The sequence below is a fragment of the Meles meles genome, chromosome 3, assembly GCF_922984935.1.
Source record: "Meles meles chromosome 3, mMelMel3.1 paternal haplotype, whole genome shotgun sequence".
Classification (NCBI taxonomy): Eukaryota; Metazoa; Chordata; class Mammalia; order Carnivora; family Mustelidae; genus Meles; species Meles meles.
This window is the reverse complement of record NC_060068.1, coordinates 49,243,452-49,262,293: the sequence shown is the minus strand read 5'-3', so window position 1 is coordinate 49,262,293 and position 18,842 is coordinate 49,243,452. Positions and strand designations below refer to the sequence as shown.

Here is an 18,842-nt window from a genome sequence, read left to right as displayed (position 1 = left end):
TGCCTTCGGCTCAGGTCATGATCTCAGGATCTTGGGATTGAGCCCCGCATTGGGCTCTCTGCGCAGCAGGGAGCCTGCTTCCTCCTCTCTCTCTGCCTGCCTCTCTGCCTACTTGTGATCTCTGACTGTCAAATAAATAAATAAAATCTTTTAAAAAAAAGTAATTTTATTAAAGTCACTTAAAGCTAAGAAGGTATTAGCTGGATTAACATATCCATAAGTAGATAAGCTTGTATATACACACACACATATATATGTATGTTAGAACATTCATACATAAATATATAAGTATGTATTAGTTTCAGGCTTCTATCTTTGGCTTAAGATTTTCTAAGAAATAGGCAAGTCAAGCAAAAAACCCATTTAAAACATAGTTCAGTTTTGACTAAAGAAACAGTATTGTCTGCTATAGGGCTGATCTTAAATCATGAAACAAAATCTTTTTTTTTTTAATGTACTAAATCAAAGTGGCAATAAATAATTTTGCTTGAAATGCTCTTAAAAACTCACACTAATTGTCAAAGTTTTCATGACAGGAATTGCCAGATATGATCCACCCCCCCCCACCCTTTTTCTGAGAGAGAGAGAGTGAGGGGATTGGGGGGAGGAGCAGGGGGAGAGGGAAAGAGAGTACCATGCAGGCTCCACGTTCAGCGCAGAACCCAATCTCATGACCCCGAGATCCTGACCTGATCCGAAATCAAGAGTTGGACACTTAACTGACTGCACCGCCCAAGCACCCACCCCCCCAAACCCTCATTTTTAAGACAGAAAACTAGAAGTATAGAAAGCTAACAGTGGCAGCACCATGCATTAGCCACTGCACAGGCACAGAGCGTCCTGAGGACGGCTGCTGACAGGGTGATGAGGTAGTGCAGTGAACGCTCAGTGCGGTCAGGGGCCAGGGAGGAAATGCAAGTGGAGGGTGCTGGGGGGGCACAGGCACCTGCCATGGGAGATCACAGGACAGTGTTTCCAAATCCTCTCATTTTCTAAAAATAACCTACAAATTTGGATGTTTAAAGTGAACTCTTTCAGTTTTTAAGGATTGACCATCAATACTGCTTGCTAAGATACTGTAGGAACCTAACAATACCTATGCATCGACCACATTGCAGAAGTTCTGGACCTCGTCTGTATCAAGTCTTTCTATTAACCAGGGTAAGGTGCTGTGGAGGAGAGGTGGGGAAGTTAAAGCAATACCGTCTGGAACGCAGGGCAACGATGTGGCGAAGCCATGAGCATTCTTTGCAATAATCAAACACCTGGGCACGCCTGAGTGGCTCAGTCAGTTAAGCACCTGCCTTCCGCTCAGGTCATGATTCAGGGGTCCTGAGATGAAGCCCCACTGCCGGCTCAGCAGGGAACTGCCTTCTGCTGCTCCCTTGCCTGCTTGTGCTCTCTTATTCTCTCTCTCTCATATAAATAAATAAAATCTTAAAAAAAAAGAAATACCTGTTATTTTAATATTTAACCTTTTTATTTATGTTTTTAAGATTTTATTATTTGACAGAGAGAGAGCACAAGCAGGTAGAGCTGCAGAGGGTGAGGGAGAAGCAGGCTCCCCACTGAGATGGGAGCCCCATGCAGAACTCAATCCCAGGACCCTGGGATCATGACCTGAGCCAAAGGCAAACGCTTAACCAACTGAGCCATCAGGCACCCCTGAATATTTTACTTTTAATTTATGTAAGTTCTTCAGGAAGCTGCTCCAGACACTGATGCTCCCAGGGTGTGAGAGCAGCATGAAACTTCAAGGTCCTCACAACACAACTGTGACTACATGACCATGACTACTTCAAACCCAAAATGAAAAGAACAGACAAGTCTGGAGACATTTCCCTCTCTGAACATGTATCTTTTGATTGTCCTGTTAACAGTGCTTAGTATAGACTGTGGGGTGGATATTTAGATTTGCTTATAAATGCAAATCAGCACATGAGTCACAAATATTCACTTCACATATAACTTAAAGACAATGTAAAGCAAATTCAAGTTAAAAAGAATAGTACTTTATGAAGGAGAAGCCTATTCAAATATCTCTAAAAAGAAATCGTGTTAGGTAAAAAATGATCTGTTAACACTTCAAGCCTTTGAACTCTGTTTCCTCATTGACGCTTTCAATTCTAATAGGCTGTTACCTGAAAATTAACAGGATACAGTCATGGCATGTTTTACAGATTCAAGAAGATAGTTCCGTCTCAGAGCATGTACAGAGGAAATTAAAATCGAATATACACTGCTATGGACCTTAACATTAGAATTATCTAGAGAAAAACAGGAGAAGGTATACTACTTGAGGTCATAATTATTAATCATTCTTTACAACAAACACTTCCGCTTGAAAACACCATGTGCATATACATACACACATACATGTATTTTCGTAGCCAGGACCTACGATCTCTGAGCCATTCTATATTATCATGTGACAGTCTGGTGGGGGAGCAGTCCTAGAGTTCAGAAGAGACATTCAACAGGAAGGGGTCAGGCTGGCAGGAGTTCCACCCCTCCCACAGGAGCCCACACCTCAAATTGCCCAGAGAAACACATAAAACCCAGGTTTCCTAGGGTATCTGGATGGCACAATTGGTTAAGTGTCTGACTCCTGGTTTTCAGCTCGGGTGGTGGTCTCAGGGTTGTAAGATCGAGCCCCACATCAGACTCTGCACTTACTGCAGACTCTGCTTAAGACCCGCTTTCCCTCTGCCCCTCCCACCACGCTCGTGCACTGGCTCTTGCTCTCTCTAAAAATAAGTAAATATTGATGATTGATTTGGTAAATCTTAAAAAAAATTTTTTTAAATAAAATAAAATAAAACCCACATCTCCTCCTAATCTTGGAGTCTTTTTAGACCATAGCTTCCATTCTTAGCTAACCTGATACACAGTTCATGTGGGCAGGACTAAATTTCACAGTGTTAAATTCTTAAATCAGGAACTCAGCATCTTCAAATATTTTTCACAGGGCAAGTCTACTAGCATGGCAAATAGACTTTTCCCAGAGTATAGACATTTAAAAGGAAGCACAATTTGTATACACTCATTCCCTTCAAGTGTGGATTTCAGCTGGTTCCTTTCATATTCAATGATAAAATAATAAGACTCCTAATACATGACCATGCAAACTTTTGATAACTTGCTAGTAATGAAAACTGAATCAGAAAGGATTTCAGACTACGGCATGTACCTTTAACTTCTGTTTTTCTAATGGAAAAGTCTGAAGCGAGGGCCCTGAAACCCTGTCAGTTGATATTCACAGGTTTCCAAGACAGATGCCCTCTACTGGTGATACTGTTTCATAAATATTCTAACAAGGCACATTAAAAATGTAAGGCTCATTGGAGAGTCACAACAGAAGCACATTTTCTCCGAGTAATGGGTTGTGTAGCTGCCTTAGTCTGTAATGAAGTTTGAAATTACACCCTTACAAAAGGCCTCTGGTTAATGGAGCCTCATTACAAGAATGAAAGTGTCACTTCTTCCATCCCTGAACTGCTCCAGAAAACACAGGTGCTATGTGGAAAGGAAAAATCCTAGCCCTAAAAGCAAGAATATTATAATGCTCAATCCTCTAAAGGCAGGAGTGAATTGTTCTGTGCATGAGAGAATAAAGAAACAGACATTTAAGTAAAATATGTCCTCTCTAACAAGTTTGCCTTGTGTCATTTATCCTTAGGTGTGGGATATACCAGGGCTTTTTGCTCCTCTCCTGCTGTATTTTAATTTTGATGTAGAGATTTACATTTCGAAGAATAAAAACACTGCAAGCATTGTATCGACATAATCCCTTGTTTTCTTAAAGATTTTATTTATTTATTTGTGTGACAGAGAGATCACAAGTAGTCAGAGAGGCAGGCAGAGAGAGAGGAAGGGAAGCAGGCTCCTGGCTGAGCAGAGAGCCCGATGTGGGGCTTCATCCCAGGACCCTGGGATCATGACCTGAGCCGAAGGCAGAGGCTTTAATCCACTGAGCCACCCAGGCGCCCCTCGACATAATCCCTTTTAAAAAGTCAAATGTGCTCTCTTAGGACAGGTAGGCATGACAGTCTCAAGGGGTAAAAAGGAGTCCACTGTCAGTTACACTGGGGATGTACTCATTTTCAAATGTTGCATTTAAAAGTGAACCTCAAAAAGGCTAAGTGCTTCTTCCATGCATTCTTCCAGGTAAGAACTACATTTCCCATATTTTGTCCATTTCCTCATCCACAAGTAAGGAGAGTTAAGAGCTGGGTTAGGAAGACTATCATAACAAGACTTCTATGTTTTAATTACTATATAAGGGAGACCACTGCTTTAGAATACAGCATAATCCAACAATGTTTCCGAATATGAGAATTCTAAACGTTTCCCATATGGTTCACCAAACTCGAACACCCTACTTTTCCAGACAACCTATGCAATTTAGATCATGACTGCACTTGACAATTAAAGTCTGCAAAAGGTTTTGAAGACGAAATGCCATATAATCACTTGATAACAATAATAAAGATAATGACTATCCCTGGGCTCTTCTTTCTCACTTCCCAGTTACAGTTCCGCCTCTTCTACGAAATTCCTTGTTACCGAACCCCATGGATCTCACTTGGCCCTCTACCTTTACCTGGGCAGTTTTGTTCCTAACAGAACCTTCCTTTCTAGCAGTTCTTAAGTCACTCCTTGTTCACTGGGATAAAGACCACGTTTAAGGCTGAACCTGAGAAAGCCCACGGAGCTAATGGATGACAAAGCTTCAAGATGAACGGTGCTCCTGAGCTCTGCCTCATCCCAGCTCCAGGCAAATTGCTTATCTTAGGTCAAGTCTGTCTCTTCATCTACCAAAATACTGCAAAGATCCTTTCTAGCTTTAAAACTCTACGTTTTCTCTCTTTGTGTTTTATTTCCAAGCCAGTGAGACATGTCGAAACCAACCTCTCTTCTTCGGCGATAGCATGACCGTCCAGACAATTGCTTCATATGGCCACTCCATCGCTAATATTAAGCCTGCAGGTCCCAAGTGATTGTGGACTTGCGTTTCTCATCAACTCATTCATTTCTGGATCACCTGCTATAAACCAATCTTCATCTATTTTTTCAGTAATTTTTCTTCCCTGGGGAAATTTATGTTGGTTCCAGGCATCTGTCAACACACTCCCTGAAGACCAGCAAGCAAAAAATTCATTTGCTTTCCCCAACCTACCCCCACCATCAATAAATTATTCTCATTTGCCCTTAAAGGTGTTTCTGTCTCTTCCATTTATTCCTTATGCTCTCCCTACAAAAATGGGCTGCCTTTGGTGCAATTTCCCTTTCAAACTCTTTCTGTTTTCATAATTTTGCAACCTGCTTTGCCCTCAAGGGCTCAGTAATCTGACGGCATTCCTCGGTTGCTGTAACTTTGTACTAGTAGAGTCATCTCTGTCAACTTTGATTATGCTCGGGAAGCCCTAAATCATCCATATCAAATACCTAAATCTTGATAGGACTTATTAAAGTAGAAATCAGTAACCCTTGCAATCTGCACCATGGTGAACACTGTCTGTTTTTACTGGCTTTGGATGAACTGCCCTCTCCAGACCCCCAGTTTTTACCTTGCTGCAAACAAGGGACAAATGAGGGACAGGGCAACAGAGAATGCTTTCAAGGGGACCTATTTTCAGGCAATGAGGAAAAACTACCCACTGGTTTAAGCTTGCTACCATTCAAAGCTCATCCTTTTCCTTGAGGCACAAGGATAGTAAGTTGGGGGGGGTTGCTGTTTTGCTGTTGTTGTTGTTTTATTTAATGACTCTAACAACCAGAAAACCCTACTGAAAGCTTCATCTTTTAGATTTGCCCTACTCAGATGTATCATCCGTATAAGTTGCAGTGCCACAGAAGACAGCTTTTGTCTTCCTTTCTTTTTTTTTTTTAACAATAATGTAAGAGAATTTGTGGAATGTATTTATTATTTAAAACCATTTTAACCCATTATTCAGACACAGATTCTCAAGACACCTAAAAGGCAAGAAGAAACTCTAACTACACCTGTGGTGGAATGAATTCGTTAGGAATGTTGACTTTTTCATTAGAGGGAGCTAAGCCCCATTTTGCAGATGTTTCAGGGACTTCAGATGAAACTGAGCAGTGCTGAACATTCTCATTCATCTAATAGTCTCTGCTTATTATGCAAGGCACGTTCTACTTTTTAAAGCACCTTCATTGCCTCCTGGATCCTTACAAACCTCTTGTGAGGTAGGCAGGGCTGGTATTATTCCGGGTGTATGTTTTGGGGTGGGGGAGGGGGGCGGTGGGACTAAGATGCAGAGGGTAAAGTAACCAGGAACTCACCACTGTGCTCTTCCAAGTAGGGTCACACTCATAACGCAGGCTCCCCTCTTCTTTGCTCTGTGCTCTACCGTGCTAGCGCGCACACACACACACACAGCGTCACACATATTACTCACATGCTGATAATGCCCATGCCCCAGGATAAAAGGAAGGAAAAACCCAAATGGTCCTCTGCTGCCAACGTCCCCTAGTCCTGCTCTCACCTGAAGCCGCTCACTTCTCTTGCTCTTTTAATCCTCTCCAGGCTAAAGTTACTTCCACATTTATGCTGATGCAAAAGACACCAGACAACTTCTCCATCACTGCCGCCCTGAACACCTCCAAATCTCCCACCTCAAAATCCTAAAAGCCTAGCAACACATCAAAGCTAATGACTAAGTAATCCACAGAGTCTCCCCAGTTAACGCTCGAAGGACTGACTGCCTATTTTCATCAATAGCACGAAGGATATTTTGCAGACTGATTTCTTCGGCTGTAAAGGGTATTTTATTAAGCTCAAGGTATTTTAAGGTAAATCTCGACTTGTGAAAGGTTTTACTCTGATAAGTCTACTCCCTTGGTTCTCCTTCAACATACACCCCCGGCAAGTCCAGAGCAAGGCCCAGAGGCTTTGGGGACCAGCTGGCTGAACCTTCTGATCTCAGGTGCAAGACTCAAAATTCTAACTAGTGAAAACGGGTATAATCAAATATTCACATAGATCATTAGCTTCATACTGCCTTGTACTTGCTGGGTTCCCAATTTGATGAATTTAGTCGAACCAATTGTTTCACAAATCAGTAGAGCAAAAGTAGTCATTTCTAAAGAAAACTGAAGCATTTTAGTTGTTAATCCCACCAGTGAATTGAAATATCAATTTCATTTCCCGTTATCCACCTATCCTTCACTGTTCCGATCATAAGGACCCCTTGATAAATGTTTGGGGGTCACAAAGACACCCCCTTAAGAATCTGGTGAAGGCAACAGACCCTATCACCAGAAAATCGTATACTTGGAAACACAGATTTTTTTTTAAGATTTTATTTATATATTTGACAGACAGAGATCACAAGTAGGCAGAGAGGCAGGCAGAGAGGGAGGAAGAAGCAGGCTCCCCGCTGAGCAGAGAGCCCGATGCGGGGCTCGATCCCAGAACCCTGGGATCATGACCTGAGTGGAAGGCAGAGGCTTTAACCCACTGAGCCACCCAGGTGTGCCGGAAACACAGAGACTTTTACACACAATTTCATGAAGCCATTAAAACTTACTGATGAATCAGAGACTAAGAAGGCCTTGTCTGAAAAGAACCATGTGTGTAAAGGTAGGGAAGGTGGGAGCAAGGCAGACAGGACTAAAGAAAAGTGGGAAGAGCTGGAGAAGGGGTGGAGGAGAGGGGGGACACGCCAAGAAGAGCCTGACTTCAAGGCCAAATATCAGACCATGTGGCTCCACTGCCAAGCATCTCACTTTCTCGGTTTTAAGTGATGTTCATGGGACCCATTCAACAACAGAGATCAGTATACCCACCCCCCCCTCCGCCGACCTTAAAGATGAGCAAATTCAGATTTAAAGTGGTTTCAAGAGTTGCCTAAGGTCAAACACCAGGGCAGGCCCTGACCCACATCTTTGGGGAGGAGGGGTTTCCTGATGCTTCCCTGGCTCCTAAGCGGAAGCAGAACTCAAAGAAGACAGGAGAGGGCACCTGGGTGGCTCAGTGGGTTAAAGCCTCTGCCTTCTGCTCAGGTCATGATCTCAGGGTCCTGGGATCCAGTCCCAAGTCAGGCTCTCTGCTCAGCAGGGAGCCTGCTTCATCCTCTCTCTCTGCCTGCCTCTCTGCCCACTTGTGATCTCTGTTTGTCAAATAGATAAATAAAATCTTAAAAAAAAAAAAAGAAAAGAAAGAAGACAAGAGAAAGGAAGAAAGATTGGAGAGAAGCTAAGGAAAGAAAAAGGAAGAACTGAGTGAGGAAAAATAATGTGAGAGAAAGATAAAAAGGGAGGCAAGAGGACAGAGATGAAGATACAGGGACACTAAGGGGAAAATAAGTGTTTGTCATCTTAGATGTTACAACAACAAATGGTGCTTCAACTTCCAGCTCACTATTAAAAAATAGGGGTGGGGGTGTAAAAATCTGTCTTTTCAAACCTAGAAAACTGTAGGACACTCGTCCAGATTATAAAAATAATAAAGGAAAAACAACTAAAATGGAAAGATGTAAAGAAAGACATCAACAACTTGCCAGATCAAGGAGGAAGCCAAGCCCTCGGGTGCTGTGGGGAACCGTGTGGAATGGAACACAGGTGTGAACACACAACAGACAGGAGGACCCTCGCGCACCTGGCCTCCACAGCTCTGGACCCAAAGGTGAGAGTGAAGGTGCTTACCTACAGTTACATTTTTCTAAAATCGAAATTGTTTTAAACAACAATCCGTGTTCCTAATACCAGCCTTCCAGAGTTGGTGTGAATTATTATTTACTTTCAATGGTTAGGAAAAGCCACAACAACTGCTTTGGAGAAAGCTGATTTGTGAACATTGTTGCATTCACTTGTGTTTCTTCTCACACAAAATGAGAGAGTTTTAAGTTGTTATCCACCAGAACAGTGAAGCGGCTTAAGATCCAACAGGTAGACATGGTGGAAAAACAAAACGAAACAAACAAAAGGGGCACCTAGGTGGCTCAGTGGGTTAGGCCTCTGCCTTCGGCTCAGGTCATGATCTAAGGGTCCTGGAATCGAGCCCCACATTGGGAATCTCTGCTCAGCAGGGAGCCTGCTTCCCTCTCTCTCTGCCTGCCTCTCTGCCTGTTTGTGATCTCTGTCTGTCAAATAAATAAATAAAATCTTTAAAAAGCAAAACAAGCGGGCTATGGACATTGGGGAGGGGAGGCGAACCATAAGAGACTATGGACTCTGAAAAACAACCTGAGGGTTTTGAAGGGTCAGGGGTGGGAGGTTGGGGCAACCTGAGGGTTTTGAAGGGTCAGGGGTGGGAGGTTGGGGGAACAGGTGGTGGGTAATGGGGAGGGCACGTTTTGCATGGAGCACTGGGTGTTGTGCAAAAAGAATGAATACTATTACGCTGAAAAAATAAATAAAATGGGGGAAAAAAAACAAAACAAAACAAAACAAAAAACCCCACTATTCCCAGAGTGGCTTCAAACCTAACAGGTTAAGTCTTCCTTATATTTAAGAAAAAAAATCCACAGGCACCTGGGTGGCTCAGTCAGTTAAGCATCTGACTTCGACTCAGGTCAGGATCCCAGGGTCCTGGGATCGAGTCCTGCATCAGGCTCTCTGCTTAGGAGGGAATCTGCTTTTCCCTCTGCCCCATCACCCCACTCATGCTTGCTCTTTCTCATTAAAACAAACAAATACAATCTATCCTTGTTTGAAAAAAAAAAAAAAAAGTTCCAGCAAGAAGGAATGACAAAGGGAACAATACCCCAAAGACTACAAAGATCACACACAATCTCCAAAGGAGTAAATCTGGGTCTGTCCGGACTTCTACTGGACACACCAGAGGCTTCGAAATGTTCAAAAACCAATGCTGCACAGTCTGTTCCCTGCTGCCCCTGGCTATGGCTCTCACAGGGAGACAGGAAGGCAGGGAGAGCCAGGTGCGGGCTCTGGTTTCATAGGTAATCAAGTACTGGGGCTGAATTGAGAGACTTGGCTGGCAGGAAGGAGAACACCAGCATGTCCAGGATTCAGTCTGCCCCATTCTAGAGTTACCTGGTTCCTTTAATAAGAGCACAAAGGCTGTTGCTGAGAGCTTGGCTGTGTCACACTGCTGGCCGAGATAAGGCAGGATGAGGCTGAAAAAATGCATCCTTTCCTCCCAAAAGGAGTTTTTTGAACAAGTTGGAAGTCAGACATGAGGAAACAACACTCATCACAGGCAGAAGACATATTGGGACTGTCAGAAGAGCTGCCATTTAAATATTCAGATCTCTGACGTGAAATGAATGGGCTCCGGCAAAATCTAAAAAGCTATAATAACGGGACGAAGGGGTGAGTGGTAACAGAATATAAAGAGGACTCAGCGCCCACAGACGGTATAATGTGTCTGTCCCCCTCCTTCCCTGCGCACTGTCACCTCTGCACCAGAATTTTCAGGAATGGAGAATGGAAATGGAAGACGTATTTTTCCCTCTGCCCAGGTTTTGCTACACCCTAGACCTCATCTTCTACAGACACAGGCAATGTATGTAACCCTCGGGCAGTATTTCTACAGGTAAAATAAATGAGTTTGAAAGCCTTTGGGTCAGAGTGTGTTTTGAAAGTGATTTCTCATTAATAGCTTTACAAAGTACATTGGCATGTCAACATTCAGAACCATCACCACTCTCAAAAACACCACTAATACACTATAAAGAAAGTCAATCTACAAAATCATTTCGGGAGGGCAAAGGGAGAAACTGGTAAGGGAGAAAACACATATGAGGAACATTCAAACTGGATCAGAAACTGGATCAGAAACGGGCTGCTTAAGGCTTTGCTGGCAACCAAATAGTGCTTCGTAAGAGCAGCGAATGGCGCCATGAGCACCTCTGACCCCAAGAGACAATGGTGTTAAACAGGTCACCTTCTGAGAAGTTGAGACTCGAAGCATATATGAGCACGACTTAGAATACAACAAGCAAAACAAGAAACAGATGTGCTAAGATACTGGCTTGATCAGTAAGTGCAAACAGGAGGAAAATCTGTTATTCCTTCTTTGCTTTGTTTCGTGTGGTTTATTCAGATGCTGAATTTTACAGCAGCATGAGGGTACCTGAGGGAAAAGTTACCCTCCACACCTGCGTTTTTACAAATGAAGAAACTGTCAGCACTTCCTTGAGAAAGGTGTCCTAATACACTGAGATCTTACCCCTGTCTAGTGTGGCTCCAGCCCCGAGGAAGGCTCCACAGAGAAAGCTTTCCTAAGAAAACGACCCACTCTCACAATGCTGTCGGGGCCATTGTTATACTGGCTTTATCGTCAGGCAGGCCAATTCAGTGTGTGCCAAACACAGGGCTCCACGTACGGGAGAAGGACCTCGGAGATTATCTCCTCAGGCTGCCTCACTTTACAGGAGGGAAAAAGACGACCCAGGAAAACAAAGCGAGCAGGCCAGCGCTCCACATCAGGTAGGAACGGGTTTCTCAGCAGTGGCTCTACTGACATCTCTCGGACCAGATACTTCTTGGGTGACCCGTGCACTGCAGGATACCCACCCAACACCTACACAACTGTGACAATCAAGAGTCTCAAAACCATGGCCAAACATCTTCAGAGAGTGGAGGGGCAAGACAAAATTGCCCCTGGTTGACAACGGCTAAGTTAGAGACTGGGATGACCAGGGGCACCTGGGTGGCTCAGTGGGTTAAGCATCTGCCTTTGGCTCGGGTCATGATCCCAGGGTCCTGGGATGGAGCCCCACATCAGGGATCTCTGCTCGACAGAAAGCCTGCTTTCCCTCTCCCACTCCCCACGCTTGTGTTCCCCCTCTCACTGTGTCTGTCTCTGTCAAATAAATAAATAAAATCTTGAAAAACAAAAACAAAAAGAAAGAAAGAAAAAGAAACTGGGACACCAGCATCCCAATCCGTCTCACTCCCAGCACGGTGCTCTCTCACATATGTTCATGGACACAAATGAGGCTGAGACTATGAAATCTAGGAAACATGAAGTCTCTCGGTTTTGGCTGGACAAAATACAGTAACATCACGTTAAAAGATACTTCAGGGAGAAATCCCTCTAGAATGGTCACGTTTCTTATCATCCTTAGACAAAGTCACTATACGTTGTACTTAAATAAAGATCATCTTTTTTTTTTTAATTAACAAGAAAGGACACTCATTGTCAACTTACTTAATCATCTTATTATAAAGATAAGAAAAACAGTGCCAGATTCCTTCTTAAACACAGATGAGAAAATCAGACTTAAGAAATAGGATGTACATGGGTGCCTGGGTGGCTCAGTTGGTTAAGTGTCTGCCTTTGGCTAAGGTCATGATCTTGGGGTCCTGGGACTGAGCCCTACATTGGGCTCCCTGCTCAGTGGGGATCCTGCTTCTCCTTCTCCCTCTGGCTGCCGCTTCCCCTGCTTGTGAGCTCATACGCATAGGCTCTCTCTCCCTCTCTCTCTGTCAAGTAAATAAATAAAATCTTGAAGGAAGGAAGGAAAGAAGGAAGGGGAGGGAAGGGGAGGGGTGGAGAGAGGAAGGGAAGGGAAGAGAAAAAAGAAAAAAAAAAAAAAAGAAACGGAAAAAGAAACAGGATACACAGCTTCTACCACCACCAACAACCCCTGATTTTGGAGTTCCAGATAAATACAGTATCAAATATTACCTGTTTCTCTTTTTCCGGTGTTCTCTATTAGAATTTTCCGATTCACTACCACTGCTCGTGTTACAGCGTGAACGTGACCTGAAGATAAAATGAGAAGAACAAAAGAAAAAAAAACCACATTTATGACAAATAAAAAATTTCAGAAAGGTTCACTTTGGTTCTTTGGATAGAATTTTGCAATAAAATGACTAATCCAAACATCAGGAGTGGTTATTATCCCCCCCTCAGTCAGGGATCCTCAATTCAGTCAGACATCTGAATGAGTCTACAGACATGTGAAAGCAGATTAAGGCAAATGTCACCCATGCTCCCCAAAAAGACCACAAAATCAAGCACTTCCAACGGAATCTGCCATGGCAAAGCTCTACGCCCCTGCCATGGACTAAATATGAGCACAAAGTCCTGTCACACCCCCGCCCCATATCAGCGGAGGTAGAGTTTATTTCCCCTCCCCCGAATTAGCACTGGAGCTGTGACGGACTTTATTAACAGAATGATGTGGAGGGGCTATACTCTGCCAGGTCCTGAACTATCTGTCTGTTCAAGGAGGGGGCAGTTCCTGCTTCCTCCTGGCTGCCATCTCAAGAAGCCGAGACCAGCCAGGTGGAGAGACCACAAAGAGAGAGAGAAGCCCCAGGCTTCCCACCATTTTGCCAAGACGTCAAACAGGAGAGAGAGGGGGTCCTCTTGAATATTCGCCCCAGCTGCCCTCTGACTGTAGCTTCATATGAGACTAGCAAAACTAGCCTGTTCAATCAATGGAAATACACAACATATATATGGTGGCTTTAAGCCACTAAGTTTTGGGGTGGTTTTAAAGTAGCAATAGATAACCAAGACAGTTCCTCTAAGAAGCAAAGAAGCAGGAAAAAAGAGAAATTGCTAAGGATCCTACAGAATGGAAGACTGGGAACCAAGTGAAGCCAAAGCTGGTATCTCCAAGTTAATTCTTTCATAATGACCTTAAAGCAGTCACTAACAACAACAACCCCACTCTGGCTGATCCTTCTTCCTTCTCCCCGACCCTCCTTCCATTTTTATGTTTTTACCTCCTCCTCTGTTTTAGATCTGAGTCTTCACCACTGTTAAGAGCTTTCCTATAGAAAACAAATAAATGAAGATATTAAAGATAATAGAAAATTACCCATTGCCTAAGGAAAGCGCAGGAAATTGAGTTTCACTTCAGTTCCTGCATATCTGTTTTGTATTCGTTCATTTGACAAACATTAAAATCACACAATATGCCGAGTTTCAGAAGTAGAACACATCACCAACTGGCCTCAAAAGCCAACAAGCTCAAGGAGGCTGCAAACAGTCTACCAGCCACAGTGCACAGCATGTCTGTGAGGTATGATTCACCCAGTGATGGGATGGTCTGCAGTTCCTACGCCTGTGATCTGCCAAGTTAAGTTCTGCCGTACTCGGACTGACACCAGCTCTCACTTGCATGCCCTTCCCAACACCCTGGCCTCCAAGGCCCTTGACCATTTCTCTCATAACCTCTTCACAGTAACTCAGCAGCCCACATTATGGCCACACTTGGGACTTTATCATCTGTAACCACCACCGAACACGTTGGTCTCCGGCCACCATCTCTTCCCCTTCCTGTTTACGCTCCAGATCTGATGGAGCTTCTTGGTTAAACATGCAGGCTCTGGGGCTCCTGGTGGCTCAGTGGGTTAAGCCTCTGCCTTCGGCTCAGGTCTTCATCACAGGGTCCTGGGATCAAGTCCCGCATCAGGCTCTCTGCTTGGTGGGGAGTCTGCTTCCCCCTCTCTCTCTCTGCATGCTGCTCTGCCTACTTGTGACCTCTCTCTCTCTGTGTCAAATAAATAAATAAACTCTTAAAAAAAAAACAAAACATGCAGGTCTGGAGCCAGACAACCTGAAGGTGGGTCCCATCCCCTCCCCACCAAAAAGGTGTGTGATTTCAACAAATTACTTCTCCACTAAGTGCCTGTTTTCATGGAACCTCCCACAAACGACTGTTATGATATGAGGATAAAATGAATTAATACATTTAAAACGCACAGAGCAGGACCTGGCTCACTGAAGCAACCAATAACTATTATTATTGCTTATTTCCACTACACCCCTTCTACCTTTCTTTGGCCTCAAAAGAATTGTTTGCTCATTGACCTTGTTAATTTCCATCCACTCCTCTTGGCCTTTCTTCATTTCCTCCCTGACTCAACTGAGATTTCCACCATTCTGATAACCTGTATGCCAGTACTCAAAACTTCCTCCAATTCTCTGTTTTTGGTTCGGTATTTCTGGCAAGTTTCCACGCATGGGTAAGTCAAACTATTCAGGTTCTCTGAGCCAGGCTTCAGCAGCTGGCTGAGCGGTGCCGGAAGGAGTTACACAAAAGGGCACATTCGTTATACTACAAATCCACATTCACAAACTTCATGTGACTCCACAACGTCCTACCACCTTTCTCTGATCTAAGTACTCTCACTCTGCAAAGCGACTTCTGACTCTTTTTACCTCACAACCCTCTGATACACCCCTCCCTCTGCATCAGCCCCTGACTTTGTTTTCTCCTTCCAAAGAAAAAGTAGCCATCAGATGGCAACTCTTTCATCTTCCTGTTACCAAAAATAACGCTGGCCTACATCTCCTTCTGTGTTACTTACAGATCTGTCCTTACAACCAAGGTCAGTCGCTCCTCCTGTGTCGTCTGGGTCCCATCACCTCTTACCTTCTCAATGACTTTCAGTAACCACCCTCCTACCTCTCAGATATATTCAACTTGTCCATAGAGAAAATTCTTACACCAGCTTTTCACATTACCAAGCTTCCACTATTTAAGCACACACATGTAGGGGGCATCTGGGTAAATGTCTGTCTTCAGCTCTGGTCATGAACTTGGGGTCCTGGGACTGAGCCCTGCGTGGGGCTCTCTGCTCAGCGGGGAGCCTCCTTCTCCCTCTCCCTCTGCCCCTCCCCACTGCTCATGCTCTCTCACTCTCAAATACATAGATACAATCTTAAAAAAAAAAAAAAATATATATATATATATATATATATATATATATATATACACACACAAGCACACACGTCTGCTGGATTCCATATCCCCCTTCATTTTTTTTTCCCAGTCTCTCCTCTCCCTTTGAAAGCATCAAACTTCTTGAGAGAGGTGCCTAAGCCCCTTGTCTCCATTTCTTCACCCTTTAATATATGTGCCTTCATACGGATTGGGCAGACATGGCTATTTAATGCCATCATCATGACTGACATTCCCCCATTTCTCAAACATACTTATATCAAACAATATAATGTTGACAGGTCTCTGTCTTTACAACAAATTTTTCGATAATTTTTACTTAGTATAAACACAATTATATATTTTCACAGATGATCTCTACAGCGTTTAAGGAATACAATTCCATTCTGATACAGGTTTTATACTTTTCTTAAAGATAACAACTGCCTAGTTTTCTAATGCACCTATAGGTTGCTTAGTTTTCCTTGTTTGTTTGTTTTTTTAAGATTTATTTATTTATTTGACAGACAGAGATCACAAGTAGGCAGAGAGGCAGGCAGAGAGAGAGGGGGAAGTAGGCTCCCCACTGAGCAGAGAGAGTCCAATGCAGGGCTCGATCCCAGGATCCCGAGATCATGACCTGAGCTGAAGGCAGAGCTCAACCCACTGAGCCACCCAGGTGCTCCAAGTTTTCCTTGTTTTATCACTAATTTCTTCATCCAAACTCTGAGAGCTGCAGAAGTCCTCCTGAGATGGGAGAATACTTAGTAATCTACAAGTTCCACTGACATCTTCCCTGGAACCCTAGAAGGTCTGTTGCCTAGTACTACTACACAAATGTCACTTTGATTACTCCCTTCACCATCATCCAGGGAATTCCTTCTGCCTCTTTGGAAGTGGATCCCATATTTCCAGTTCTCCTGACTGCTAGTCTTGGTTTTGGAGGAATGTTCCTTCTAGCTGTTAACAGAGAAAGTCTGCGTGGCAGGTATTTTTTTTTTTTTTTGAGACCTGGAATTTCTCAAAATATCTTTGACTCATGTACTTATAGTTGATCTGGGCTTAGAATCCTAAACTGAAAAGAATCTCCCCTCAGCATTTTGAAGGCAATGCTCATCTTCTTTCTCTGACATTGCTGTTAAGGAGCCCAATGCCGCCATTCTGATTTGCCGACGTTTGTGTATGAACTTTTTTCTCTCATATCCCTCCCTTCCTCGAAGTTTTAAAAATTCTCCCTTAACCTAAAATGTTTTGAAATTTAATAGTGATGGATCTTGGTCTGGATCTAATTTTCCAGTCTATTATATCAAATGCTCCTTAGCTTCTCTCTACAACGTTTGACCATTCAGTCTGGGATATTGTCTTGTACTACTTCTTTAATACTTTCCTCTTCTGCATTTTTTCTTGGAAATTTCGTTACTCGAATGTTTGATATCCAAGTTTGGTAATTGTTTATCCTTATGTTCCATATATCTGTTTCATTTTTGTTCTACCTTGGGGATGATTTCCTGATCTTCCAAACCTTCTACTAATTATTTTAAATTCTGCTACAGGAATTTTAAGTCTAAGAATTCCTACTTATTCTCTTTTCATTATCATTTTTTTTTCCTCAGGATAATTATACATTTGGAGTGCCTGGGTGGCTCAGTCTGTTAAGTGTCTGCCTTGAGCTCAGGTCATGATCCCAGGGTCTTGGGATGGAGTCACTCACAGACTTCCTGCTCAGTGGGGAGTCTGCTCTCCCTCTCCTTCTATCCCTCCCCTGAGGTCGTGCTGTCTCTCAAATAAATAAATAATTTTTTTAAAAGAGAATTATACCTTTATAACATTTTTCTTATATTGTCTCTATTCCTATGAGTACACAACACACACACACACACACACACACACACACACACACACACACACGCTGTTCGTTGTCTGTTTCAGTCTCTGTCTTTCCAAACAGAAGCTAACTTCACATGCCAAGTGATTACGGCTCTCTCTTTATATTTAAGAATTCGGCACTAAAAGGACTGGAACCCTCTGGATGGTGCAGAGAACGTTAACTAATGGCTTCACTGCAGTGTGGAGCAAAGTAATATGGGCAGTCTCAACTATTTCACTGGACGATCCTTTAAAAGTTGGTATCTGTATGTCTCTTCTCTTATATCTGTTTTTCTCATAGTGAGATTCTCTGATCTCGTGCTTGGGAGATACCTATCTGGCTTCTAGCATTCTGGGAATGAACAAGAAAAGGAGCTCTTTAGTAAGCAGATTTTCACTCTAGATTTTTTTCCCCCACTGTGGCCAAAATTTCTCCATCTCTTTTCTCTACAAGTAATTTCCTCTGAAGGTAATTCTCCTCAACCAAGCCAAATAAATGCTGAGGTTTCTCCCAGCTCTGTCACTGGCTTGGTCTTTGCATTTTATCTACCTAGACAGCCTCACCTCTGTTTTGTATTTCAATTTACATCTTTATGAAATTTATATTTTAGCCAATAGCCAATCTAGCTGCAGACTTACATCCAACAACCCATGTGACTCCTGCACTTGGACTTCTTCGCAGAGACACCACAAATGCAACAGATCAAAAACCACTCACAGTTGTCCCTTTCGAGCTTGTCATGTCCCAGTGATTACTACTTCAGGGCATCATACTTCAAGCCTGGATTTTATCCTTGACACTAGTCACTCCTTCACCCATCATATCAACCTCAACCCTATTGATTTTACGCCCAACAGGTCTCAAAATCATCCATTTCCTTAAATCTCCATATCAACACCTTGGCCCAAGCTCACATTAGCCTTTGCCAGAACTCTCATGGTAGCCCCAGGTCTCTCTTACCCCTACTTCTCTCTTCCACCATTTCTCCACAAGACAGTTAAGATTCATCTTTACACAATACAAATGTGATCTTGTATTCACCATCCTTCTAAAAACTACTGGGTCTAACAACCCAAATCCTCAACAAGGCTCAGGTGTCCTATGAGGTCCTTCTCTCTGGACTCATTTATTCTTCTCATGAATGTGCCCCACTCCTTCCACCCCAAGGCCTCTGCACATATGAGCTCCGACACCTCTCTTTGCCTCTTCTTGCCTCAAATTCCAGCTCAAGCATCCAGCCTGAGAACCTTTCCCTTACCTCCTTGACTCAGCAACACAGCAAAACTTCCCATTGTGGTGCCGGTAATACACGTACTTGAATGGTAAAAGTTATCAAGCAGTTATTCTTAGGACATGTG

General features: G+C 43.3%; 1 protein-coding gene across 2 annotated transcripts in view; it reads right to left on the bottom strand.

Annotated features, from left to right (window-relative positions):
• EPB41L4A (erythrocyte membrane protein band 4.1 like 4A) overlaps positions 1-18,842 on the bottom strand; it is a 257,445-nt gene that overhangs the window by 24,083 nt on the left and 214,520 nt on the right. For both annotated transcript variants that reach the window (XM_046000708.1, XM_046000707.1), the window contains exons 17-18: positions 13,675-13,722; positions 12,626-12,703 (exon numbers count right to left, since the gene is read on the bottom strand). In XM_046000708.1, the coding sequence (XP_045856664.1) occupies positions 12,626-12,703; positions 13,675-13,722 (126 nt within the window). The remainder of the gene's footprint in view (positions 1-12,625; positions 12,704-13,674; positions 13,723-18,842) is intronic.